The following is a 25377-nucleotide window of genomic DNA, read 5'->3' on the forward strand; positions in this document are numbered from 1 at the left end:
CGTATGAAGCCCGATTCAAGTCCCAGCACCACACAAACAGACTATGATGGTCCATGTCTGTAATCTCAACACTCCAGAGGTGAGGCAGGTAAATCAAAAGTTGAAGGGCATCATTGATTACATTGTGAGTTCAAGACTGACCTGGAACACTTGCAACCCAGTCTAAAAACAGTGGGTGGCTTGGTTTTTATATGAGTGCGACTTGAGACTTGACTAGCCTGGGAGCTCCCTGAGGTGGAGCTGGATGGAATCACACCTCTGGGAGGGGCTCTGGCTGTAGCTGAGTTCAACCTTATTGAGGAGCAGCAGCAGAAAAGGCTAACAGCAAGATCATCCATATTTCCAAGTACAAACAGGCCAGTCCCCTGTGCCCAGACAGAAGGGCCTAGAAGTCTCAGTCCCTGCTCTCCCTTCCCTTCAGCCCCTGCTCTAAACCTTTCTTCTCTCCATGAGCTAAAATGAAGTAAAATTCCCAAGCTTGAGTAGGGTTTGGAGGGAGCACTCCCGGCTTGCCCTGTAGGTGCACCTCACTGTCACACTCCTTACATAAGCTGAGCAGCGGCCGGCCGATATGCCTCGCTGATGAGTGTGTGCGTTTGCACCCCCATCTCAGCAAGGGGTCTCACTTGGGCTTTCTTTCCCTGGGTCTGAAATAGTGTAAAACCAAGGCATGTATGTAGTGGCAGAAAACACCTTTATCACCCGCCGAGAAGGGCCAGTTGGTGGGTGTTATCCCCCAGAGTGCTCCTCTCCAGCACAGCCTCAGGAAAAACCAGTTTTGGAAGCGCCACACCTTGGGTCAGATGATGCAACGTGATATTAGCGTTGGGTTGCATCAGCGGTTCTGACGCATGTGCCTTTTACGCCGGCAGAAAGCAGTATAATGGGGCAGGAGAAAGAAAGAGACGTTCGCTGCTTGAAAGCCTTTTAAAGGCGCCCTCAGCGTTTCTAATTGGCCACACAGGGTGTTGTCGGGAAGATAAACGCCCAACCAGCCACCTCCCCCGGACAAGCTCCAGCATGCCGTTTCCTGAAACCCGGACCTGACGGCACACTTAAGGCAGAATTCTTTTCTGGTTGGTTCTAATGTTTTATATCAAAGCCTCAAGGTTTAATCTCCTCAATCTTTTCGAATGCTTAGCCTATTAAGAGGCTTTCAAACGGTGCTCTTGACCGGAATATCTCCGAAATGCACCAGTTGAGGCTCATTTTCGGAGTTGTTTTACATAAGTGCATCCAGCTCTCAGGACACACAGACTTGTGACTGTATCAAACAATTTAGATTTGGTTCGCTCGGAGTCTGTTTGCCTTCAGATATGTGTATGTCGTCCACTCCCCCCCCCCACTTGCTTCTCGATATAATAAAGAATGAACCCCAAAGACCCTAGAACTCTCTAGTCAACCAAGGAAGTTGCCGAAAAGAAACTTGCAACTCTCTCGTAACTCAGGCACTTGAGAGGTGGAGGAAGGAGCAAATGCAATGCCAGCCTGGGCTACATGGTGAGTTTCAGGCTAGCCTGGGCTACGTTGAGACAAAACAAAACCCCAAAGAGAAAGAAAAAAGAAACAGCTGGTAGAGGAGAAAGTGATACTGCGATGCAAGCCTTCCCCTAGTACCAGCCAAGTCGATCTTTCTCCAATGGGCAATCCTGCACATTGCCAGCCCGGTTCTGTGAACTGGCCCCGGTCGACTCCCCACTCCTCAGCCTTGACACTTTAATCTCACCCCAGCACCTCTGGCCACTTCCCTTCCGGGTTCCCTGCACTACTCCATGGTGCTGGGAAAATGCTTTCTACCCCTTTTGTGGCAGGTCGGATTCTTTAAATTGCTCAACTCAGCTTGTCCAGGAAACGCCTTCCTTGATCCTGGAATGGGGTAAGTACCACACTTTCGGTTATTTCTCTATCTTTCTCCTTACTCTACCTTCGAACTGGGCAGAGACCTTGTTCTCTACGTCAGTATTTTCAGCATCTAGCACCCTTGCATCTTGTTTTGCTTGTACGGGGGCGCAGTAAAAATGCTTAAAAAAAAAAAAAAAGAAGAAGAAAAACTTCCCATCACAAGTAGTTTCAAGTCCACTTATTCCACCCCCCCCCCGGGATAATTACTAAGTTCTTAGTATATCAAACCTTTATGTAACTTGAACGCGCAACAGCACCCGGTTGCATCTTAGGGCCACATCCACAGTGAATAAACTCTATCCTCTGTCTAAATAGGAGAGTTATTCAAATTGTATTCATCTTTCATTCCAATCACTCAATTAGGGCACGTCCCCGGTTGGCTGCTGCGTGAGCAAAGCAACTATTTTCCAGCGACTGTCCTCAGGTGACCTGTCTAGACGCTCAGAGGAAAAAACAAGAGAATCTGACACTCTCTGGAGCCCCAAAGACGCCGGTGACGCGCAGGCCGCGCTGCGTGAAAGGGCGTGCGGAGCGCACAGCGGCAGGCCCAGCGGGGCTTGCGGCGTGGCGCCGGGTGCCCGGGACGCAGGCTCGGGTGGGTGGCCGGGCCGCGGGGTCCTCCGGCCGATAGGGGGCGCGCGCGCCCGGAGCCCCTCGCCGCCCGCCGCGCGCGCGCTCGCTTGCCGCCCGGCCGCACATGTGTTTCTGTTTTGTGTTGTAGCATTTGTTCTGGAAGCTCGTATTTACATTTTAAGTGTATCTGGTGAGTGGGCTGGAGCCCTCGTCCGGGCCGGGGACAGAAGAAGCCGTCGACCCGTCTTTCAATCGCTCCCCTTCCCCTTTTCTCATCACTCCAACCAGGTAGGGGCTGAAAACCAACAGGGACCAGTTTGCAGGGTCTGGGAAAGTTTTTTTTTTCCTCTTTTTTTTTTTTTCTCCTCTTTCTCCCCCCACCCCACGAGAAAGGTTAGGAAAAAAAAAACACAACGCTGGGGAAGGGGGGGTTGGGGGACGGAATGAATAAGAAGGGGAAGGCGGATCCACGTGGTTTAATCGGAGACAGACAGAGATCCCATTGTTCAAAATCAATAAAAAAAAAAAAAAAGCAGACGGGGCGAGTGCGGGGCAGCGGGGGCCGGGCGGGGGGGCCACCAAAGTTCCTCTTTCCGCGCGTGCTCGCAGGTGCCCGGGGCCGGGCCGGGCTGAGGGGGGTCCCCGCGTGGCGCGCGGCGTGGGGAGGGGCGAGGGAGCAGCAGGTGGGGCGGCCCACGCCGCGCCGCGCTCCCCTCCCCCGCCCCGCCGCCCGCCCGTGCATTGTGCGCCCGTGTCTCCTCCGCAGCCCGCGACCATGCCCAGGAAGAAGGGGGCGGCCTGGGAGGAGCCGAGTTCGGGCAACGGCACGGCGCGCGCGGGGCCTCGGAGGCGCGGCGGCCCCGCGGGCAGGAAGCGCGAGCGGCCCGAGCGCTGCAGCAGTAGCAGCGGCGGCGGCAGCAGCGGCGACGAGGACGGCCCGGAGCTGGACGGGGCCCCCGGCGGCGGCAAGCGCGCGGCCAGGCCGGCGGCGGCGGGCAAGGCGGGCGGCACGGCCGCGATTATCACGGAACCCGAGCACACGAAGGAGCGCGTCGTGAGTGGGGCGGGGGCGCGGGCGGTTGGCGGTTGGGGGGGGAGGGGCGCCGCCGCGGGGTCACGCCCCGCCCCTCCCCCACGCCGCGCGGGGGACTCGGAGGAGCTGGTCCCGGGCCGGGGGGACCGGGCGTGCGTGGCCACGCGGGGGCTGTCGCTGTCCCCCGGGTGCGCCCCCCCTCTGCCCCCCCGCGTCTCCTCCTCCGGGGGAGGGCAACCCTCCGGGAGCTGCCGGCTCGCGCCGGGGCTTTGAGGTTCCCGCCGCTGCGGCTCGGGCGCCCCGGGGGGGCGGGGCCTGGCGCGCTGCGCGCATGCTCCTTGTGTAGCCTGCGCGGTCGGCCGGCCGGTGCGCGCGGGGCATGGTGGGGGCCCGCGCGGGTGTGAGCGCGCATGCTCGTCGGAGGCCCTCCCCGCCCGGGGGCTCTCCTCCTCCCACCCGCGACCCCCCGCAGAGCGGCGCTGGGCTTTGTTTGCCTGGGGTGGCCGCGGCGTGGGGCCGGTTTGTGGGGGGGGGTGGATCCGGTCCTCCTGTACGCTCTGGTCTCGGCCATCCAACTTGAACTTGCGGGAAAAGCCCCCTCAGAGCCGGTGGGAGCCCGGCCCAGGGTCCGCAGCATCCTTACTAGAACTTTGTGGAAGTTTTCTTTGGTACATCTCTCCCCTCTGCCGAGGCAGGAGACCACATGCCACCCTTGTTTCTAAGGATGCTCTGGAGAGGTGACAAGGGTAAAGGGACCTGGGCGCCTCACAGTCCAGACACACTAGAAAGCCCTTCACCATCTTGCAGGTCATGCCCGTGATCATATTTCACAAACAGCCCTGAAAACTCTGCTGGGCATGCAGGGGAACCCTGAGTGAGGTAGGCTTCCCAGATAGGCTGATGGTCTCCGCCAGCGTGTTAAAAGAGGAACTCACCAATTGCCCTCCTACTCTCCGCTCTGAGGGTTAGGACGATGCTAAGAAGTTAGACATGATGGAGTCCTAGCTCTGTTGAGCCGGGTTTTCTGAGTTTGGGAAAGCCACATGGAATTGGATAATCTGTATCTGAGCTAGCAACTGTACTGCTCTTGTCCACTGCAAGAACAGTGAGTTCTGTAGTCCGGAAAGACATTCTTAACCCACCGAGGGATTCACGTGGAGTGGAAGAAAGAAGTGTAGGAGAGAGTCGGAGGCCTGCCTCTGCCTCCACTAACCCTGTATTGGAATTGGCACCTTGTGTCCAAACGGGAGATGTCATCTCTGAGTGAAGCAGGCCCCTGCAGTTGTGTTTTATGTGTACAGTTCACTTCCCTTCTGTGTAGAAACAGGAACTTAAAAGCTGTGTCTGTCACCTTAAAGTTAGGGGCTTACCATTGTAGGAACCCCTCTCTGGTCAGTACAGGGCCATAGGGTAGGTGAAGCCAGGGGCCTGTGGGGAATCAGAAGTGATACACTTGCACCTGGAGAATGTGCCTTGAGTTTCTGTTTTCCTTAGGGTTGGTGAGTTTGGCTTAAGAACAAGAGCACACACAGCATTGCATTCATTCCCACAGGCCTAGGCCAGCAGGCCATTCAATGTCCCCAGCCCAAGGGCCATCATGGTCTCTCTCATCTAGGCAGGTTATAGGCTGTTTGCTGTAGTAGGCTACCTATCTCTTGATTTTTTTTTCAGAAGTTACTTCACAGAGCAGACACAAGCCTAGGCTGCCTTCTCTTATCTTGAATTTGCAGTGGTGTTGGGCTTGGGGGAGATAAGCCACTTGCTCACATGTCAGGTGTTCTAGGAAAGACAGAACAGCCAATTTGTAGGTCAGTTGAGGATCCAGGCTCACAAGTAGTTGTGAAGGATGGCTATTGTGTTTTCAAGGCAGAGCCTGATTGATCCATCATTCCTAGGGTCTTTCCTGTGTCCTCAGAAACCAGTGAATAGTGCAGGTGTCCAGCTCTGTGTGAGTTTTGTTTGTTTTGTTTTTTGAGGCAGGGTTTCTCTATGTAGTAGCTTTGGCTGTCTCGATCTATAGAACCCTGGGATCCACCTGCCTCTGCTTCCCAAGTGCTGGGATTAAAGGCATGTGCCACCACCACCTGACTTATGGGCCCTGAGACATGTTGTCCACTCTTAGTGAACATAATTGAATGATGGCCAAGCCTGCAGTGGGAGGGAGGGCTGATAGCCCTCAGGGACTGTTGTTGCCAGCATCTTGCTCCGTGGTCCTCTTCATCCCAGTGCATCAGTCTCCAAAATGGACATGTGAAAAGGTTGACTCTCAGCCTTGCAAAGTGTACTTGGGTGATAATTCAGAAACTGCTGTGGCCAGGAACTCCACATTTTGTTGATTGAAGATACTCATGCATTTTCTGCCTTGACTAACTCATCTGAGCCCAGGCTGTATTTGTAACCACTCATGGGGAAGTAGGTAGCTAGGTGAAATGGAGTTCACCCATCCTGGACTGATGGGCTTTGTCTTTGTGCAGGCCTTTAGACACAGTGCAGACACATTGTAGTCTGGGTTAGTCTTCAGAGAACAGGGAAACCACTTTCTTGTTCTTTTTCCTTCCTTCCTGTTTCTTCCTCCCTCCCCCTCCTCCCTTCCCTCTCTCCCTCCTTTTGATGTTTGGGTAGGACTGAACCCAGGGCTAAGCACATGCTCTTTCACTGGGCCCTCAAGCCTTCTCATATCCATTTGCTCACTGGGATCCCCTGGGTAGGGCCAGCAGGCTTATGGGATAGGTTGTTGCAGTTCTGTGGCTGAGGTTTTTTTTGATGGGGGCTTTGATTGAAAGGGCATTGTGAATAGCGCTGATTAAAATTTTTATTCCATAAGGAGGAGGGGAGTCAAACTGTAGGGAGATGAACTGTTGGGTTACTAGTAAACAGTTTGGAGGATGCAGTGGATGCAGTCCCTCATCCTCAGTGAGAACACAAGGATCCATGGTGTGAAACGGGCCAGGCTAGGAGGTCGTGTTTTTCATGGGCAGCCAAGCATGGTTGCCTACAGACAGCTTTTTCAGAAGGGCAGGGATTTCATTTCATATACATGCTAGCTGGCTTGAAATGCTTCAGGAGCCCTCGGGATGGCAGTCGATACTGGCCACCTGCCCTTGGTCTTTAGAGCTCAGGGCTCCGGGTGGCTACAACACCCATGAGACTTAGCTGAGTGTCTCTCAGTGAGTGCTGAGCTTGGGAGCCCTTGAACTTCTCCATGTCAGAAGTAGAATGCGGTCTGGCCTGGAGTCAGTGCTGGTTCTGAGGCCTCTCCCCTCTATTTCTGGGGCTCCTTCAAAGTCCTGACCTGAAGAATGGTAGAGCATCCACTAGTGATAGTCATAAAGAGGGCCCAGTGCTGTGTGGGCAAAGCTTGTAGGCTATGCCAGCCACACCTGCCTTTAACAAAGGAGAAAGGGAACGTAGGCCCCCGTCTACCGTCAGGTAACTTGAGTCTGACTTTGGAAGGCTGCTCCCGCACTCCACACTCGTGAATAATTGAGAAGGGAGGCTACTCCATCCCTGTGAGGCCTGGCCCTGAGGAGCCAGTCTCAAAGCTCTATCCCTGCCATCTGCCTCCTGGATCTGACTGGAGGTAGGGGTTGCATAATAATGGGGAAACCTGAGAGGTCAGATTCCCCCCAAAATAAAATGTGGAGTGTGTTGTCCAGGACAGCTCCAAGCACTGTGGGCTTGGAGGTATTGGAGCTGCAGCTGCTGCTCAGTTTTGGTTTGCTCCGGGCTTCCACAAAGAGCTCAAAAGGGGCCTCTTAGGGGTGGAGGTGGAGGGGTAGGTACATAGATTGAGCCTAAAAACCAACTTTATTTAATTGCTTTTTATGCTAATTTTTATTTCTCTCTGTGTGTGTACCTGCTTTACATCCTATATGAACAGAGGTCAGAGGGTGCCAGATCCCCTGGGACTGATATTAGAGAAATGTGAGCTACTCACTACCTGACCGGGAACTAGGAACTGAACCCGGGTCTCCTGCAGGAGCAGTAAACACTGAACCACTGGGTTATTTTCTTTCTCTAGCCCTACAGAGTGCATCTGGAAACTGGGTGTGATCCCAGCATTTGGAGGGCTGATACAGAGAATTGTAAAAAATGGAGGTCAGCCTGGGCCACATAGTGAGGCTTTGTCTCAATCAAACAAAGCAAAAAAGTGCATTTTGGTCAAAAAACCATACATTTTATTTATTCATGTGTATGTGAGATATGTGTGTGAGTATAGGCATGCAGAGGCCATGGATCCTGAGGATTTGAACTCAGGTCATCAGGCTTCGCACTATTGAGTCCTTTTCCCTCACTGAGCCAGTACAACAGCCCACAAGTAATTTTGAAAGGACAGAATGAATAATAATGTATTTTGACATTTAAGACAGTAAAGAGTGCTGATAATTTTTATGGGTGCAGCCCGTGATTGTGTAGTGGCCTTTTAAAATGCTAGCTCTGTGTGTGTTGGGGGCTCAGTAGTCCTGGTGGCTGGTGGATTGTGTTTAAGATGAGTGACTGAATAGAAAATGGTCCATCCCTGGACTCACGGTGTTGAGGAGGCTGAAGCAGGAGGACCACTGAGATTGAGAGGCAATCAGAACTACAGAGCAAAATCCTGTCTCTAAACACAGAGGGGCCAGGGAGTCACCTTCACTGGGAGCCCTAGTGACAAGGTCCCCCTTTCATTACTGGTCCCCGCTGTAGGCAGCATGGAACGATCCATGGATGGCCCTCTGCATCAGACCCTGTTGCACCACCTAAGCTGAGCCCCGTCTTCCCCGATTAAGTTAGGTACCTGGCTATGACTCCCCTTTCCTTCCTCCTTGTTAAAAGTCTCTTGTTCCTCTGGCCAGCACACAGGACTGATGTCATGGTGACCGTGCAGAAGTCACGAAGGGCTTGATGAAGGCTGCCAGGACTCCATGATGCCCGTAGTGGGGAATGTGTAGCTGGCCTCAGAGAATGTGGCTCCTAGATCCCCAGACTTGGGGGCTGGTTTTGTGCATGGCTAGTTCATTGCACGGAATGGGGGAGAACAAAGCTCTCCTTTGGCTTAGCATTAGTGTTGAGCTCAAACTTTAAGTGACTTCCAGGGATGGCCTTGGGGTCGCTCACCTTGGAGCATATAGATGAGGGGGGTGATTGGATGGGACCTCTGTCTGGCCAGTGTGAACGCATCAGCAAAGAGTTAAACTTTCAAGCCGGGTGCAGCGGTGTGTGCATGGCCAAGGCTGGTAGATGTGAGTTCAGGTTAGTCTAGGCTGCAGAGAGCATCCTCGTCTTTTTTACAGTTCATAGGACAGCTGTGTGGAGGGCCAGCAGCAAGCAGGTAGCCTTAATGAGCTAATCCTTGGCCTTCTCTCTCTCTCTCTTTAGAAACTTGAAGGGTCTAAGTGCAAAGGGCAGCTTTTGATTTTTGGGGCAACCAACTGGGACTTGATTGGACGGAAGGAAGTGCCTAAACAGCAAGGTATGAGAAACTGTCTGAAAGATGTGATTGACTGCTTCTTATAAACCAGGTGGCCAGTGGAGTGCTAGTAGCTGTCCACCAGGTAGGTATTCTGTGTTTGTGGGCATGTTCGGAGAGGCCAAGCAAATTGCTTGAGGCCACAAAGGTACTCTGGTGAGGGTGTGCATTTGAGTTGAACCTGGTCGCATGCGTGCCTCCACAGTCCTGTATTTAAAACGCTCAGATTACTCGGGAGTGCAGTTCTCAAGCAGACGTGAGTCCTCAAGATTGCCTTTCACTACAAGGAAGAGGCCGGCTCTGTTCTGAGGTGCTGCAAGGCCCTAGACATTTGTCAGGTGTAATGGACGGATATGTATAGGCTACGTGGTGGCTTCTTAGAACAACTCAGTGGAACTGGTAAGCTACGGAGAGTGGACATAGTCCTGCCAGCTCCCTGTGTCCCGCTGTCTGTAGAAGATGGGTCCTTTCCTGAGAGGCCTCTTGGAGAAGAGGGCTGGCTCGGCGCCACACTTTGGCTCTTAATTTCATTTGGAAACACACCCAAAGTGCTTCCCAGCATTGCTTTGCCCATGAACAAATACTTGAACACTGTCACACCCTAGTACCCAAACCTAGGGGCCTTGGCCATCATCCTGCCCAGGAAGATGTCAGGGGGTCCTGCGTGGTACAGATGCAGCTAACAAACTACTGCTCCTTCTTGTGGAAGATGCCCATCCTTCAGTACAGCCCTGGGCCCCTACCAGTCCATGAGTAAACAGTGGCCACTGCAGCTAGGGTACACAGGGTTCCTGCTCTCCGCTGTGTCCATTGCCCTGCAGACATGGCAGGGCTGCCTTGACCTGACTGTCACCTCTGCCTCCCATGTCCTCCGTGGCCCAGAAGTTGAGCCTCAGATCAGAGCAGGTCGGGCTAGGTTTTGAGTCTTGCCACCCTACCCATCCCAGGGAGACTCCTGGCCCTGTCTCCAAAGGAGGTTTGTGTAGTTTCACTTATGTCTAGGCTGTCTGTAACTTTGCCTAGAGTTGTTAGGCAAACTTTCCCTCCCACCAACCTGCAGGTAAAGGGGCTACCCACCCTGTCTCTTGGATCTTTGCAGCTCTTTACCCTTAGTGTGCCTGTTTATGTGGCGGCATGGTGGTCTTTGCTGTAGCTTGTAGTGAGGACCAGTTCCTGGGGGTCTGAAAACTTTGGGATTAATGTCTACCAGCCTGGCTCTGAGCTGGGGCCACTGCCAGGAAGGTTGTGACTTTAACTTGAACTGAATGGAGGAGGTGGTCCCTGGGACAGGAAGGTACCCCAATGTTCTTGTGGCTGATGGTAGTGTTCTCTTTGGGGAAAGGTGTTAACAGGGTACCAGGGAGCCAGGTCTGCCTGGGCCAGCTAGTTCAAGAACCAGGCCATTCTCTGCGGCACCCTGATCTCTGATGCCCAGTACTGTTGCAGCTCATAGGTGACCAGTGGAAAACCTTTCTGATCCATTACTTGTCTGTGTCTGAGCCACCTGAACTGTAGTGGCTTGTTTCTCAAGGTAGCCATTGTCCTGGAGGTAAAAGAAAGCCATTCCCCTGCCTCAGGGAAGTGGGAGTGGTAGCTCCCAGGGGTCAGGCGTGAGGCCTGGCAAGGACAGGACCATGGCCTGGTCCCTGATGCCTGCCATGGTATAGTAGATGGGATGTTTGGGGTGTGGTACAGGTTAAATAAGGGGTACAATGCAAAGTTAGATATGGATTTCCCAGAGAATTTGAAGGGCTAGTGGGGGCCATGAGAGGACATGCTTGGAAGTGGCTTGGTGGGCAAGACAGGTGACAGGCTGAGGTTCCTAGTTGTGGGTGAAGCTGAGTGGGTGGCCACAGACCTTTCTCTAAGTAAGCAAGTGGGTCTCAGGACGATGGGGACACTGAAGACTGCTCAGTAAGACCTGGTTTTTGGCTGTTGGGAGGCCTGGGGTGCAGAGGACAGAACCAAAGGTGAGCCTGTGTTGTTCCAGATGATGCAGGAAGGCCAGACCTGCCCTGTAGTGGGTTGGGGGCCAGGAAGCTGTGTAGGTCTGAGTAGAGGTTTGATGACATCACTGTGGAGATGGCCAGTGACACCAGGCAGGTTTGGTTTTGGGTGACCTCTGGGAGATACATTTGGGTGTACTGTCGAGCTGTGCTCTGCAGAGGTTTGATTTGTATTCTTCCCTTTGCAGCTGCTTACCGAAACCTTGGTCAGAATTTGTGGGGGCCCCATAGGTATGGGTGCCTGTCGGGGGTCCGGGTCCGGACTGTGGTTTCAGGTTCATGTGCTGCCCACAGCCTCCTCATCACCACAGAAGGGAAGCTGTGGAGCTGGGGTAAGTAGTAGACGTGGTTGTTAACATGTATGCTCTGAAGTGTGACTTAAAGCCGTGCGTTCGTGCGTGTGTTGGGGGACAGGACAATTTGGGTGTCTGTCCTTGCCTTCCACGGTTATGTAGGGTCTGAAGTTGTGAGCCCAGGTCTCCAGGCTTGTGCAGCAAGACCCTTTACTGCTAAGCCATCTGACTAGTTCCTGTTGTTTGAATTTTCCTTGGAGACTGTTGTTCTGAACTTGAGACAAATGTGATCTCGATGCTGCCATCCTTCCAATCAGCCATCTGTTCCTGACCTGTCCCTTCACCTAGCCCGTGTCCTGCTTCGTGGTACCATGTGGCATGAGGCCTGGGTTCTCACCACTCTGAATGCCACTTCTAACACATCTGAGGTCTCATGGCTGAGACCTTGTGGCTCCTGACCTCAGGTCTGATTTAGGGCCTTTGCCCACACCTTCCTTTCCTCCTGTGTCTCAGCCCCCCTCCTGCCAGGCTGCCTTGTGATTTCCCTAGCGCGCACGTTTTTTTCCAGGTAGTGCAGGAAGTATTGCCCAAGGCTCACGGCATCCAAGCCTTGGGACTTGAGCAACTGGGGAAGTTGGCTTTTCATTCATTTCTAGCCTTTGGCTGGCTTCTAGTTTATATGATGTTTTTTATTTTAGTCTTTTTAAGTCTCTCTCCCCTTTTTCTTTTGCTGATTTCATGAGCTGCTGTACCAGAGTCCAAATATATTAACATCTGCCATCTTCTCTGCACTTCGCTAATTTTATAATTCTGTTGAAAAAAAAAAAAATCTCAAGTGTGTGTGGCCCAAATTAATATCCTCCCAGGCTCTGGGTGACACACCAACATCTGTCCCAATTTTTGTTTTCTCCAGGTTGGTATAGGGCCCCTCCCCCATTCCCTGATGCTTTGTCCTCAACACTGACCAAGGCCTTTTAGGTCAGTGTCCCCAACTTCAGTATCTGCTCTCTGATGTCCTTGCCGAGTTTCACTGGCACTCAGGTGCTCCATTGCATCTCAGGACAGACTCTGTGACAAGAGAGGGGGCCTCCCTGGAGCAGCAGCAGGGTTGTGGGAACTTACCAGGAGGCATCCTGAGCAGCTCTGAGCTGCATCCAGTCTGCCTTTCACTGAATTTGGACATGGCAGGCTCCTCTTGAAGTTGGCACCTGCCCAGTGCTAGCCCTCAAGCCAGCCCTTTAATTGATGCCCATCTCCTGGGAGGGAGGCTAGTCACCTGCTCTGCCTGCCTCTTGCAGGCTACTATGGCTCAGCTTACCCATCTCATGACTGAACTAACCAGAAGGGACACTTTCCACTGGGTAAGGTTAGTGTGAACCCCATCCTGCCTGTGGCTCTCACTTTCCAGCTTCTACAGTCCACCTAAACTTACTAGTGTGTATCTGTGAGAGGTGATTTTGGGGTTCTCCGGGGGTATGTTTTGGGTCTGTGTTACCTGGTAGGATTTCAGGGCCTCTGGCTGTCCTGAAACCCCCTACCCATTGTCCATCCCAAGCTGAAGCAGGGCTCCCTAGAAGAGCTGTGCATTGCTAGGGCTTCCATAGGGACTGGTCCCTGCTTGCCTTCATACAACACAGCAGCTGTCTAGAAGGAGGTGGCCCTATAGGCAGGGGGCGTGTTCAGAGCAGGTCTGTCTTTCCCTTGTCGTGAGGGTACATGGAGCTGGGGTCTGTTTTATATTTACTTATTTAGAGTACATTAGGGTTTTGCCTGCATGTGTGCATGTGTCTATGAGGGTCAGATCCGGAACTGGAGTAGGAGAAAGTTGTGAACTGCCATGTGAATGGCTGGGAATTGAACCCTGGTCTTTTGGAAGAGCAGCCAGGGCTCTTAATCACTGAGCCATTTCTCCAGCTGGGCTTTTATAACAGGGTGAGGGTGCAGATAAGAAGTGAAGGCCATAGTTAGATGTATCAGACCCCTCTAGCTGCATGAGGAGTGGGAACTCTTCCCTGGAGCTTAATGCCTGTGGGGCATTCAGGGAACACCAAACATTTCCTGGGGTAACAGACTGGTGTTGCATTTGGAATGGTCCTGTAGCAGGCCACTTCCTGCTGGGATATATTCAGGGTTGCCCTTTTCACTGGGGGCAATTCCAGTAGGGAGAGTAGCCGGGCTCGTCCTTATCGTGAGGGATTTGTTGAAGGTTTGCTTTGGGAGATGAGAGTAGGAGCTGCCCCAGTACCCTTGCATTGCTTACCTAGCCAGCCATGATCCCCCCACAGGTCGGAATGAGAAGGGACAGCTTGGCCATGGTGATACCAAGCGGGTTGAAGCCCCCAGACTCATTGAGGCGCTCAGCCATGAGGCAATCGTGCTGGCAGCATGTGGGCGCAACCACACCCTGGCGTTAACAGGTAAGAGGGGGGATTCTCTTCCTTCTAGTGGAGGCAAAAGGCCACAAAGATGGTTACGACTCTGGGTCAGTGTCAAAAGGAAGGTGATGTCCTGGTTTAATGGGTGTCTCCCTAAAGGCAGTGAGAGCCCTATGGTGGCCCCTGGGAGCCCAGACCAAGTTCTGTGTGTGGCAGGGTTCAGCTCTGTTCTGCACCCTTGCTGTCCATGGGACAGACGGGCATTCTCTCTCTCTCTCTCTCTCTCTCTCTCTCTCTCTCTCTCTCTCTCTCTCTCTGTCACTCACTCTCAGGCTCTACTTGGTGGATGAGCTGTTTGCATAACATTCACCCTTACATCCCCTTCTGCCATGTTCTCTGTCCTTTCAGATACTGGCTCCGTGTTTGCCTTTGGAGAGAATAAGATGGGACAGCTGGGCCTTGGGAACCAGACAGATGCTGTCCCAAGCCCTGCTCAGGTACAAGCAAGGTTGTGTGTGGGTTTGGGGCAGCTTTGGTTTGAGAACAGTGATGCTTTGCAAGGGGAAGTGTGGTGGAGAGAAGCTATGTTGGGTCAACCCCACCATGGGATGCAAGGGTCCCCTCAGCATACAGACACTGTCTTTTTTTCTTGTTGTTTGCAACCCCACCCCCTGACAAGGATACTCTGTAGCACCCAGCTGTCCTGGAACTCACTCTGTAGTCTAGGCAGGCCTCAAACTCACAGATACCTGCCCCTGCCTCTGCTTCTGCCTCCAAGTGCTAGATCAAAGGTGTGCACCACCGCTACCTTGCAGATGATCAAAGGTGTGCACCACCACTACCTTGCAGATACTAAATTTTGACCTTGCACTTGGTTTCTGCCCTGTGCAGCGGGACCAGCCTGTCACTTGCTGTCCCAGTCCTTGGTTGAGCCATTTTGTGTCTGGCTCACATCTTCATTGACACCTGACTGCAACAGGACAGCTCCTTCAGGCTGGGTGACATCACAGAAGCCCTGCTTTTGTTATTTCCCTAGCTGGGGCCGCTAGCAGTATTAACATTAGAAGTGAGCTTTTGGGGTCATATAAGGCCTTGCTGTCCCTAGTCCTGGTCCCTGTGCTTGAGCCTGATGATTGGGGGTGGTGGTGGTGCTGGAAGACTCCAGAGTATAGAGCCCCAGAACAAGAGCTAATGTTCTTGGCCTCTGCTGTCCTGGGAGGGTGGGGGTCTCCAGCAGTTAAGTAAGGGCCCTGTAGTTGGCTTTGTGATCATGTGTGCTCAAGTGGCTGCCTTTGGAAACCGTGGAATCCCCCTCCCCGTGAGCACACTGTTGTTTCATACCAGGGTGGAATGAGGAAAAGACTGAAGGAGCTGGAAAGTTGCCTGTCTTTCTTTTCAGATCATGTACAACGGGCAGCCAATTACCAAGATGGCCTGCGGAGCTGAATTCAGCATGCTGATGGACTGCAAAGGCAACCTCTATTCCTTTGGGTGCCCTGAATATGGCCAGCTGGGTATGGAGTCTCTTAAAAGCTCTGTAATCTAACTGTAAATGTAGAGCCAGAAGGCAGTGTGGGGCTGTGCACACGTGTTACAAGTGTGGGTAATTGATCTAGATAGTAGCTGCTACCGGCTAAATGCGTCTCATGCTCCGTGGAACAGCTTGCTGTTAACTCACAGGTTACAAGGGTCACAATGCTTTACCTCAGTGAAAACATCAGGACTGAGTCTGGCAAAGAAGCTTTTCTTTTGGTTTGGAAATCCATTTGTGTGAGAATCTCAGACAGAAAGGACAAAGGCCAGATTCATGGATTTTGGAAGTGAGAGAATTACGTAAGAGGTTCTAGAAATCTGGTTGGATGAGCATCTGGCCTGTTCCACAGCTCATCCCTCACCGCTGTGACGTCACACAGGCACACAGGCACAGAGCGTAAGAAAGAGGAGGTCAGAAAGCTGTCCTCAGAGCCAGTGAAGCTTGTTGCCTGAATTTTGCAAGGTCTCCATTTTCCTTTCCGAGGTGGCTCTTGGTGCCTCCTCCAGTCTTGAGCTGGAGGCAAGGTGTGGGCGCCCCCTGCTGGCGACTGAGCAACCTGCAACAGTCCAAGATCTGGGTTGCTGGGTCCCAGCGTCATTACAAGTGCGCAGATGGGAGAATATAAATAGAAGCAGAGCATTGCTCTGGCCTTAGACTTCAGGGAACAGTGACTCTGTGAAACTAAATATACCTTGAGTCAGAAGTGAATAAGAAGGACCAACCCCTTACGCACATCCGTGCTGGTTGCCAGGGAATTCTTGGGGCTGTTAGAGAAACTGTTTCCATGGCCACTGGCAGGCCTCCTGCCATTCCCAGGCCCAGCACAGGAAGTCTGTTTCTGTGCTTCCTGCTACATGTGCAGCTTCCCTGCCACCTTTAGACAGCCTCTTGGTGGAGCCAGCCTTCTTTTATGGAACCCACCTCTCATTCTGAGGCACATTCCTACTCAGATCCAGGTGTGGTGGCTGGCAGGCACCTGTGATCCTAGCAACTGAGAAGCAGGCAGGAGGATTGCAGCAAGTTTGAGGTTGGCATACTTCACATGGGTTATAGGCTAGCCAGGCTGAACAGTAAAATCTGTTTTCAAAAGTAAAACACAGCCTAACTCCCAGTTCTGTTCTTGTCTTGGTACAGACATTGCTTTTAGAATTCAAACATGATTTTAGGAGGGTCTCCTGGGCTGCACTCCCTGCAATGATCGGCTGGCCGGGAGAGGGCACTGAATACCTCCCAGGGGAGAAGGTAGCCACCACCCCCTTCCTGGAGGGAGTGTTGCCTGCACTCTGACCACAGCCAGGTGCTGAGTGCTATTGATGTTTAATAAGGATCAGGAGAAACAGACAGGCCGAATAGATGTTTATTGAGGGAGGCCTAATAGATGTTTATTCAGGAAGAATGCATACTACATAGACGAACACCAGCAGGTTCCTGGTCCCAAGGATGCCTCTGGATGTACTCCTATCCCTGTGCTGCAAGCAAGAACGCTCTCTAAGCCCCCTCCTCAGCTTTAGTTCCCCCCAGGTAACATCCGGCCCTGTCTCCACTCCCAATGGGCATGGTCTATGCCACAGGTGGGGACAAGGTGCATATCTCACTACAGATTGCAACACCTTTAAAGGAAGTTGGAAAGATGGTGAGGTCCCTGGTGGCCTCAGGCTTTTCAGCCTGTCACCTCCCAGTGGTGTGTGATCTGTGCTGCTTACAGAAGGCAAGCATCTCTAAGCCAAGCCCAGCATCCTGCCATGCTTGGTTAGCCTGGGGTCCAAGAGTGTTTTTGTAACATAGCACCCACACATCACTCCCTGTAAGGTCTGATGAGCAGAGCAGCACCGCACTGGGGACCAGGCAGTATCCTGCCATGATACTTCACCCACAGGCTACTCCCTGCCAGGTGGATACAGCCACACTTTGTTACTTGTTATAGCACTGCTTCCTCTGGGCTGTAAGCAGTCAGGGTAGGATGGATCTTGGCTGGGGGTCCAGACTGGCCCTTGCGACTTGTGTTTGTTTGTTTGGTGGTTTCATTTATTTACATTGGTTTTTTGAGACAGCCTTGCTATGTATCTCTGACTAGGCTAGAATATACCAGACTGGCTTCAGTCTCAGATCTGCTTATCTCTGAGTGCTGGGATTAAAGGTGTGGGCCACCTGTTTGTTTTGTTTGTTTTCGAGACACAGTGTAGCCCAGGCTGGCTTGAAATCCCCTGTGTAGCTGAGGATAGCTTTTTACCTCGTGATCTTCCTGCATCTGCCTTCTAAGTGCTGGTACAAACCACCAATGCAAGAAGCCAGAAAGTGCTTGGTCCTAGGGCCACAGCCACGCCAGTCCAGTGCTGGGCTGGAGCTTGCCTGGTGTGCACCAGGCAGTCCCCTCACCAATGAAGCCAGTACTGACCCAGTCCCTCGTGACTTCTTGCAGGTGGTTAGTGAATCCCAGGGTTTTGTGTCCTTTACAGCATGTTTAAATGTAGACAGAAACTGAGATTTTGGTGCTTTAGTGATGATGTCTACCTTTTCCTTTCTGGAGGTCCTCAGAGCTCCCCAACTGGGTGCTTGGTAGATTGTCTTTAGGATGAGAGCCTTTGTGAAGTCACTTTTGTGACCTCAGCCACGGGAGGAGACACACTTCCTTTGCCTCCCAGAGTATGTGTAGGGTCTTTCCCAAGTTATGGTCCTATTGTGTAAGATGCCCTTGTTTATGTGCATTTTAGAAGAATGACCTGTGTTACCCACCAGCTCATGACCAAATGGGTTGGCTGGATCTCTGGGTGGGGGCAGGGGGTTCCCCTGGGCCTGTGGCGTACAAACAGAGCACCTTGCCTCCATGCCTTCTGCTGTTGTTGATTTCTGGTTCTGCTCACCACAGGACACAACTCAGATGGGAAGTTCATTGCCCGGGCACAGCGGATAGAATATGACTGTGAGCTGGTACCCCGGAGGGTGGCCATCTTCATCGAGAAGACCAAGGATGGGCAGATCTTGCCTGTCCCGAATGTGGTGGTTCGAGATGTAGCCTGTGGCGCTAACCACACAGTAAGCCTTTTTTCTTTCTCATTGTCAAGAACCATGCTGGTGTAGACTGGTTCTGGGGTAGGTATCTGTCTTGCGCAGGCTATGTCATTGTGCTGGGTGAGTTTCCCGTCGTGATCTGACCACTACAGATATGTCCAAACATGAACGTCCAGGTGTATGTCTGCAACCCCCCACCCCATGTACACACTTCATGGTGTCAGTATGATAGGTAGGTTACCTTTTGCTAAGGTGCGAATGGTTAACTATTGAGGGTGCCTCCTTAAAGGTCATCTTAGCAGAATAACCACGGGAGGATAGATGATCTGTATCTTGAGGTCTTTGTATCTGTGAGTCCACAGGCACTATTGGAGTCTGTGGAAGTCAAAGTGTGATGAGTTTGATCTGGTCATCAGGCTTGCATAGCAAGTGCCTTCGCCTGCTGGGCCATCTTGCTGGCCCTCTTTTTAAGATAGTGTTTGACTTAGTAGCTCTGACTGGCTTAGAACTCGCTCTGTGGCCAGACTGGTCTCAAACTCAGAGATGTGCCTGCCTCTGCCTCCTGAGTGCTGGGATGAAAGGTGTGCGCCTGTCACTGGCCCTTATTGCTGAGAATAGGGGCGTCTGGTCTGGGTCTTGTTTTGGCAGCAGACAGGAAGCCCAGGGTTGAATCCCAGGGCCACACACTGCCTGCTTGGTGGTGCCTGCAAGTCCTTAAACCGGGATGCTGTTTTTAATCTTGGTTGGGGCAACCCATGTTACATGTTTTGCGTTGCTGGGTATGGAGCCTAAGGCTTTGTATGTGGTGGGCAAGTGCTCTGGGCATGAACTATACATCCTGTTCCATGCGGAGCTTGCACATCATGAGGTGTAGATGTGAAACCTCGAAGACACCAAAGAGGCAATTTGTAAAGAGCTGGCACACCAGTGCCTGCCTCGTCTGTGTGCACCTGTGACAGCCAAGTGCTGAGCCGGTAGGTCGCAGCCCTTCCCTCCTGTTTCTGTAGTTTAGACAGTGTTGTAATAGGAACTTGGAAGTGTTAGATTCTGCTGAGGAAAGGGGAGGTTGAGAGAATAAGGGAAATCGTGCCCATAAAGGAAGTGCACTGCACTCGGCCCTGCTGGTTGTCTGTGTGGCCAGCTCCCTTCCTGCCTCAAAAGTGGGAAGTTTCCCTGCTGCCTTTGCCTTCTGCTGTTGTCCCAGCTCCTCTGGACAGAAGCCTTGTGTGACCCATGTGTCTTAGCCTGTGCCTCCTCTCCCTGCAGCTGGTCCTGGACTCACAGAAGAGAGTCTTCTCCTGGGGCTTTGGTGGCTATGGCCGGCTGGGCCATGCTGAACAGAAGGATGAGATGGTGCCTCGCCTGGTGAAGCTGTTCGACTTCCCAGGGCGTGGCGCAACCCAGATCTACGCCGGCTACACCTGCTCCTTTGCTGTCAGTGAAGTGGGTCAGTGTCCATTTCCCCCACCCAGCTTCCCAGGTCCCCATGGCTGGAGCCAGGGCCAGGGTTTCCCCTCTGGGGATGCCTATTCTCAAAGGTCCCACAGCCACGCCATGACTGTCCCTGGCTGACTCTGCAATATCTTTTCAAGCAGATGTCCTTCACTTTGGTGTCCTGAGATGCTTGCTTGTGGCACTAATGTGTTTTGCTTCCTTCTAGGTGGCCTGTTTTTCTGGGGGGCCACCAATACATCTCGTGAGTCTACCATGTACCCGAAAGCAGTACAAGACCTCTGTGGCTGGCGGATCCGGAGTCTCGCCTGTGGGTAAGTGGCTGTGCCCAGGCAGGGCTAATGGTGTTGGTTCCTTCCTGTGAGAGTTGGGTGCCCTGTATGCCTGTGTTCTTGGGAAGGCTGCTGTGCCAGCTAACTCGGGGTCTTCCAGGCTGGACAGAGACACCAAACCCCCAAAAACGTGGGAGAGGGGAGTGTGTTGACCTGGTTGGCTAGGCTAGGTGACTCCTTCCTTCATGGAAAGTAAAGTTGAAAGTTTTTGTTACTGCAGCTTGGAAACTAGGGTTTTACTTTCTCAGCACAGCAGGAGTGTGAAGTGTGACTTTTAATTTGGTGTCCTCATTGAAGGGCACTTGCTGAATTACCCAGTACTTATAGGTGACAAATGTGGGTGTGTGTGGGTTAGCTTGGCTCTGAGCTGTTATTACCTGGTCCCCTGTGTGTGTCCTCCACCCCTGCCCCAGGTTCCTTGAGGATGGATTGTCACTTTGTCCCTTAAATGACCCCCCTCCCACCTTGGTATTTTTCCCAAAGGACTCTCCCTCTGAGAGCACCAGGACAGAGATGGTGGGCAGTGAGGCCCTGCTATTGACCTGGAAATGAATGTGGGCCATCCCTGGAAACACATTTCCCTCACCCCTTCCTTACTGACTTTGCAGTAAGGAGGTGGGTTTGTTAAGGGGTGTCCTTGACATGGATCAAGTGGCACACGTGGCTTTGGGTAGGTGGTGACAACTTCTGTCTATTTGCAGGAAGAGCAGTATCATTGTGGCAGCCGATGAGAGTACCATCAGTTGGGGTCCATCGCCAACCTTCGGGGAACTGGTGAGCCCTTCCTAGGGTCTTGGCAGAGTTGCACTAGCCAAGACAGGCCTGAAAATGGGCATGAGGAAGATTGGTGCTGTTTCCCTGTCCTCCAGAACTGTCCTGGTTGGGTGGTAGCGAGACTGCTTGCAGTCTGTGCTATAGAACGAGTCATCCGGGGCTTCAGGCCTGTGGGATATTTTCCTACTGTTGGGACCCATTGTCCACGTTCACAGGAAGCAGTGTCTTCCTGAGCTGCGTGTGTCATCCTGTGGCCTCCAGACATTCTGCTTAGTAGGCAGCGGGGGTTGTTGGTGTGCTCTGGATCAATGTCATTAGGCCAGCCACATGGATGCTTTTATTCTTTGTTTCTCAAACTAGTGTTATGGTTGGTTTTCACCCCCAGTGATTGGAGTGAGGTCAGGAGCGGCTGCCCTTGGCTGTAACCTTGCTCTGTCCCATCCTAAGAACAGGAATCTTAAGTCCTAGCTCAGTGAGTCTTTGTGAGGAGGCCAAGGCCGGTTGGGGTTTGTGTAACTCCTGTGGCTGGCCTTTGATTCTTTATCTTTGTGGTTTCTTACTTCATCATCCTTTTGGGAGTAGAAGTTTCCTCATTGGTGGAATCAGAGGGACAGAGCTGTCCTTGTCCCTCAAGCTGTAATCATTGGCCTCCATGAGACACTAGCCGCTCCTCAGGGCTCCCAGACCCACAGGACCCCCTTCTGTGTGGCAGAGAAGGATGGATGATGTGTTTGTTTTCTGTATGTAGCCCGGGCTCCTCCAGAACTCTGTAGATCAAGCTGATTTGGAACTTAGAGAGATCCACCTGCCTCTGTGTCCCGAGTGCTAGGATTAAAGGTGCTTACTTCTATACCTTACCTGGCTGTTGGATAGCTTTTGGGGCCCATCAGAAATAGTCTTTGGCATTTGGCAGCCTGAACTGCATAGTGTAGTGTCTGTGGCCTAATGACTTACAGGACAGCCTAAGCTTACATTATCAAGACCCTCTGTCAATAAATACTTGATCTTCTGGGGCTAGAGAGATGGATGGCAACAGTCCTGGCTGTCCTGGAAGTCATTGAGATCTGCCTGCCTCTGCCTCTCAAGTGCTGGGATTAAAAGCGTGTGCTACCACCACCCGGCTGGAAACACAAAATTAAAAAATGTTTTGTTTTGTTCTTTTCTTCTAAACACAACTTGGAATCTTAGTAATGGTGGGCTTGGAAAGCCTGAGGGGCGGGGAGGTGATACATCTTCAGGGGGTATGATTGGGTTTGGAAAGATGCACAGTCTGCCTAGAAGGAGCTTGACCAGGGTGTGGGACAAGAAGCCTCAGGACCAACTGCCCTTGGCCCAGTGTTCCCTAGCAGCCTTTGGCTGCTTCCTTTTAACCTCTGGTTATCTGCCGTTGCCACTGACAATCAGCTCCTTTCTCCCTGTGAAGTATCAGGGCTGGCAGGTGTGTCAGCGGTTGATGTTGGTTGTGTATGTAGGTTGTGTCAGCCACTGTCATCTCAGGGCTCTGCACAGTTTGTTCCATAACCACAGTGACTGGGTCCTGGTCTCCTACATCAGTGAGAGATACCTGGAAACAGTCTGTTTTTGTCTCTCCAGGGGTATGGGGACCACAAGCCCAAATCTTCCACTGCAGCTCAAGAGGTGAAAACCCTGGATGGCATTTTCTCAGAACAGGTGAGTGCGGGCTTGCGGTGGATGTCATAACTGTTCACAGCCTGCTGAGCTGTGTGACATCTCTTGACTGGCTTTCCTGTCCTTGTGTTGAGTATTTAGAGGGTGCAGCTCTCAGCAGGAAAAGGGCAAGTTTCTGGTTCTATGGTCATCACCCCCCAGTTCCCTCAGACTGGGGTCCTTGCCATAGCCAGGGTCAGGGACTAGTTCCCTGAGCAGATTATATATGTTGACTTATGATTTGGGGGGAGGGGCAAGTGCAGTGTGGAGCTGAACCCCGGTCCCTGCCCACATGTCTCCACGGGCTTCTGCCCGGGCCTGCAGTCCTGGGAAGGATGGGGCTTGGATGGTCCCGGTCCTGAGACGCCAGGTGTTTAGGGAGGAGGGAAGGGTTTCTTTTCTTTCCCAGGGCCCAGCCCAGGTTCTAGCCCCATTGAGCCTGTCGAGCTTTTGGCACCCGACACCTGTGGGTATCGCTGCCTTGTTTTTCTTGCAGGTGGCCATGGGCTATTCGCACTCCTTGGTGATAGCACGGGATGAGAGTGAGGCTGAGAAAGAGAAGCTCAAAAGGCTGCCTGAGTACACCCCACGTACCCTCTGAGGCGGGTGGCACTCCCTCGTGGCAGCTGTCATTTTCACGTGCACTGGGACCAGAAGTCAGACAAGGAATTTAGGAAACAAAAGTTGACCCAAGGTGCATTGGGTTAGCATCCCTGCAGTTCCGTTTCCAAGCAATTCAACGTTAACTACCTTTTTCTGTATGCTTTCCAAAGTGTTTTTTCCCTCAATGTTTGATTAAACATTTGCTCATAGCCAGCTTGCCTTTCTACGAGACAGGCAGGAACTCTGAGCATTTAGGTTTTTTTTTTTTTTAAGTTGTACTCTTTTTCACCCCCTCCTGAGTATCCTTGTCCAGCCCTCCCATCCCAGCCATAATTAGCATTGTGATCCGAGTGGGTGCCACGTGGGAGAGAAATCGCCACTTTCCCAGTCAGAAACGGCCCTTCCAGGAACCAGCAGCCTGTAGGCCACAAAATCCCCAGTGGTCGGTCTCCACCCAGAATCCCGCCTGCCCGCTTTCGGAGACCTGGTCACTCGCTTGCAGGCCCTCCCCGCCTGCCCCTCGCCTTCTCCCAGTAGCTGTTGCTGACTTCTGTCTGCAAGGCCCACTGCCTTTTGGCTGAAGCATTTGTAGGACCAGCCATTCCCCCACCCACCTCCACCCTACCTGCCCCCGCCCCCGCCATGGGGCCTCTGGAGTCTGTGTTTAGCCATTTATGTCTACTTTAGCTCTCGAGTCCAAATGAGAATTGGGGACCATGGGATATGGGGGTGGGCAAGGTGGGGAACCTTTGTGTTGTTGAAGGGCCTGGTTTTCTGGCTCCCTGTGGAGCCCAGGCTATGCTTACCAGTTAGAGACCAGCCAGCAGTCAAGTGTGTTCTCAGTCCTCTGTGACCCACTGTTGTCGCCTGCGTGCTTTTCCTGTCCGCTCCTGCTGTCCCCCTCTGCCTGGGATGGCTACCCTGTTCTGAGACTTAGCCATTCTTCTGCTGGCTCCAATGCTCTTTGGCCGCTTGCATTTGCTTGGCTCTGGTACCAAATAGTTGGGATTCCTGATGAAATCCCCTGCCCCGCGTGTCAGTGCAGATGCTGTGACTGCCACCCACATCCCCACAAGTGCCCTCTGCCCGAGCCCGTCCTGGTATTATTGACTTTGCAGCTGAGTTCCGAGGTGCCTTTCCCGGATCCCTCCTCACTGGACCCGAGTGTGGTGGCAGCTCGGGCTGGGACCCTTGGTTTCCAGAGGGTCTGGGCTGCTTTAACTAGGTTTAGTTCAGTGGTGCTCTGGAGGTGACCGGGAGAAGGGTTGAAGTGTGAGGCTGGGTGGGTGGGGAAATTAATTCTGGTCTTCACATTGACGGTTTCGTTCTTGCTGTTGTAGCGCTTGTTGATGTCTCTATGTTAAAATGCCAAAAATGATCTAGTTGTCGCTTTCCTCCTGCTCCAGCGCTCCACAGCAGCTTCTGGCTTTGCGAGGTGTGTTTGTCTCAGCCAGTGCCATGGCCTGGCGGGAACGGATCCGAGTTCCCACTATTTCCCATCATGTGCCCGACTATATAGTCAGTCAGGGACAAGCTTCTGCAAAACTAACCTGCTTTGTCCAGATCACCCCAGACACCACCCCTTGCTTCTCCCCTTGCCGCCTGAGCCTTCCCCGGTCTCTCTGGCTAGTGCCGCTCAGTGTCTGCTCCTGTCCTGGAGGTCTCCTGGAGTTGTGTGGTCACCAAGAGGGTCGAGGATGCAGTAGTCCTGAGCTGAACTGGGCTCATCTTCCAGGGAGCAAACTAAAGCCAGGGGTTAGCACCCCTGGATAGAGCATTGGGGAGGGGGAGTGCACGGAAAGTGTCTTCTGGGGAGAGATCCTTGAGCTGGACCACAACCCCTTCCTTTAGACTAAAATGTCCACCTGAGCTTTCTCACTGGGAAACGCCTTTAGAACGGGGACAGTGGGAAGCCCTGGGTGGGAACTACCCTGGCTGCCTGTGGGCTCCTGAAGTCTTCTGGTCATGACAAGAGGGTAGCATGAAGGGAATAGCGAGGATGTGATTCGGTTGAAGGTGCCTGGTTTAGTGCTGTTAATTGTCTTATTTTTTTTTATATATATATTTCTTGGAGTAAACATTTTAAATAAATGGCATCATTGTTTACTCTGCCTTGGCTCTCTTGCTTCCTCTTCAGTAGCATGGACTGCATCCTCAGCCCTGTGCAAGTGCCCCATAAGTATCCGAAGAGGGCTGGAGAGATGGTTAAAGCACTGGCTGCTGTTCCAGAGGTCCTGAATTTCCATTCCCAGTAACCATGTGGTGGCTCACAACCGTCTGTAATGAGATCTGGGTACCTCTTGTGGCCTTCAGGGATACGTGCAGGCAGAACACTGTGTACATAGTAAATCTTTAAAGATAGGTGTCCCCTAGG

At 52.5% G+C, this 25377-nt stretch overlaps 1 protein-coding gene across 1 annotated transcript; it reads left to right on the forward strand.

Annotated features, from left to right (window-relative positions):
- Positions 1-1736: 1736 nt before the first annotated feature.
- Rcc2 (regulator of chromosome condensation 2) lies at positions 1737-25109 on the forward strand. The gene is made up of 14 exons (XM_051173764.1): positions 1737-1876; positions 2624-2763; positions 3242-3529; positions 8867-8960; positions 11152-11295; positions 13542-13673; positions 14040-14128; positions 15031-15145; positions 18032-18198; positions 19441-19621; positions 19835-19940; positions 20660-20732; positions 22326-22403; positions 22897-25109. Exons 3-14 carry the CDS (start codon positions 3251-3253, stop codon positions 22999-23001), a joined length of 1563 nt encoding a protein of 520 aa, XP_051029721.1. The 5' UTR covers positions 1737-1876; positions 2624-2763; positions 3242-3250; the 3' UTR covers positions 23002-25109.
- Positions 25110-25377: the final 268 nt, after the last annotated feature.

This window comes from Phodopus roborovskii, unplaced genomic scaffold, assembly GCF_943737965.1.
Source record: "Phodopus roborovskii unplaced genomic scaffold, PHOROB, whole genome shotgun sequence".
In the NCBI taxonomy this organism is placed as follows: Eukaryota; Metazoa; Chordata; class Mammalia; order Rodentia; family Cricetidae; genus Phodopus; species Phodopus roborovskii.

Excerpts from the sequence above, each read along its gene's own strand:
- Rcc2 (XM_051173764.1), top strand. The coding sequence starts at position 3,251 with ATGCCCAGGAAGAAGGGGGCGGCCTGGGAGGAGCCGAGTTCGGGCAAC. Across the intron at positions 8,961-11,151 it reads GGAAGTGCCTAAACAGCAAG|CTGCTTACCGAAACCTTGGT; the intron begins GTATGAGAAACT and ends TTCCCTTTGCAG. Across the intron at positions 18,199-19,440 it reads CCTGTGGCGCTAACCACACA|CTGGTCCTGGACTCACAGAA; the intron begins GTAAGCCTTTTT and ends CTCTCCCTGCAG.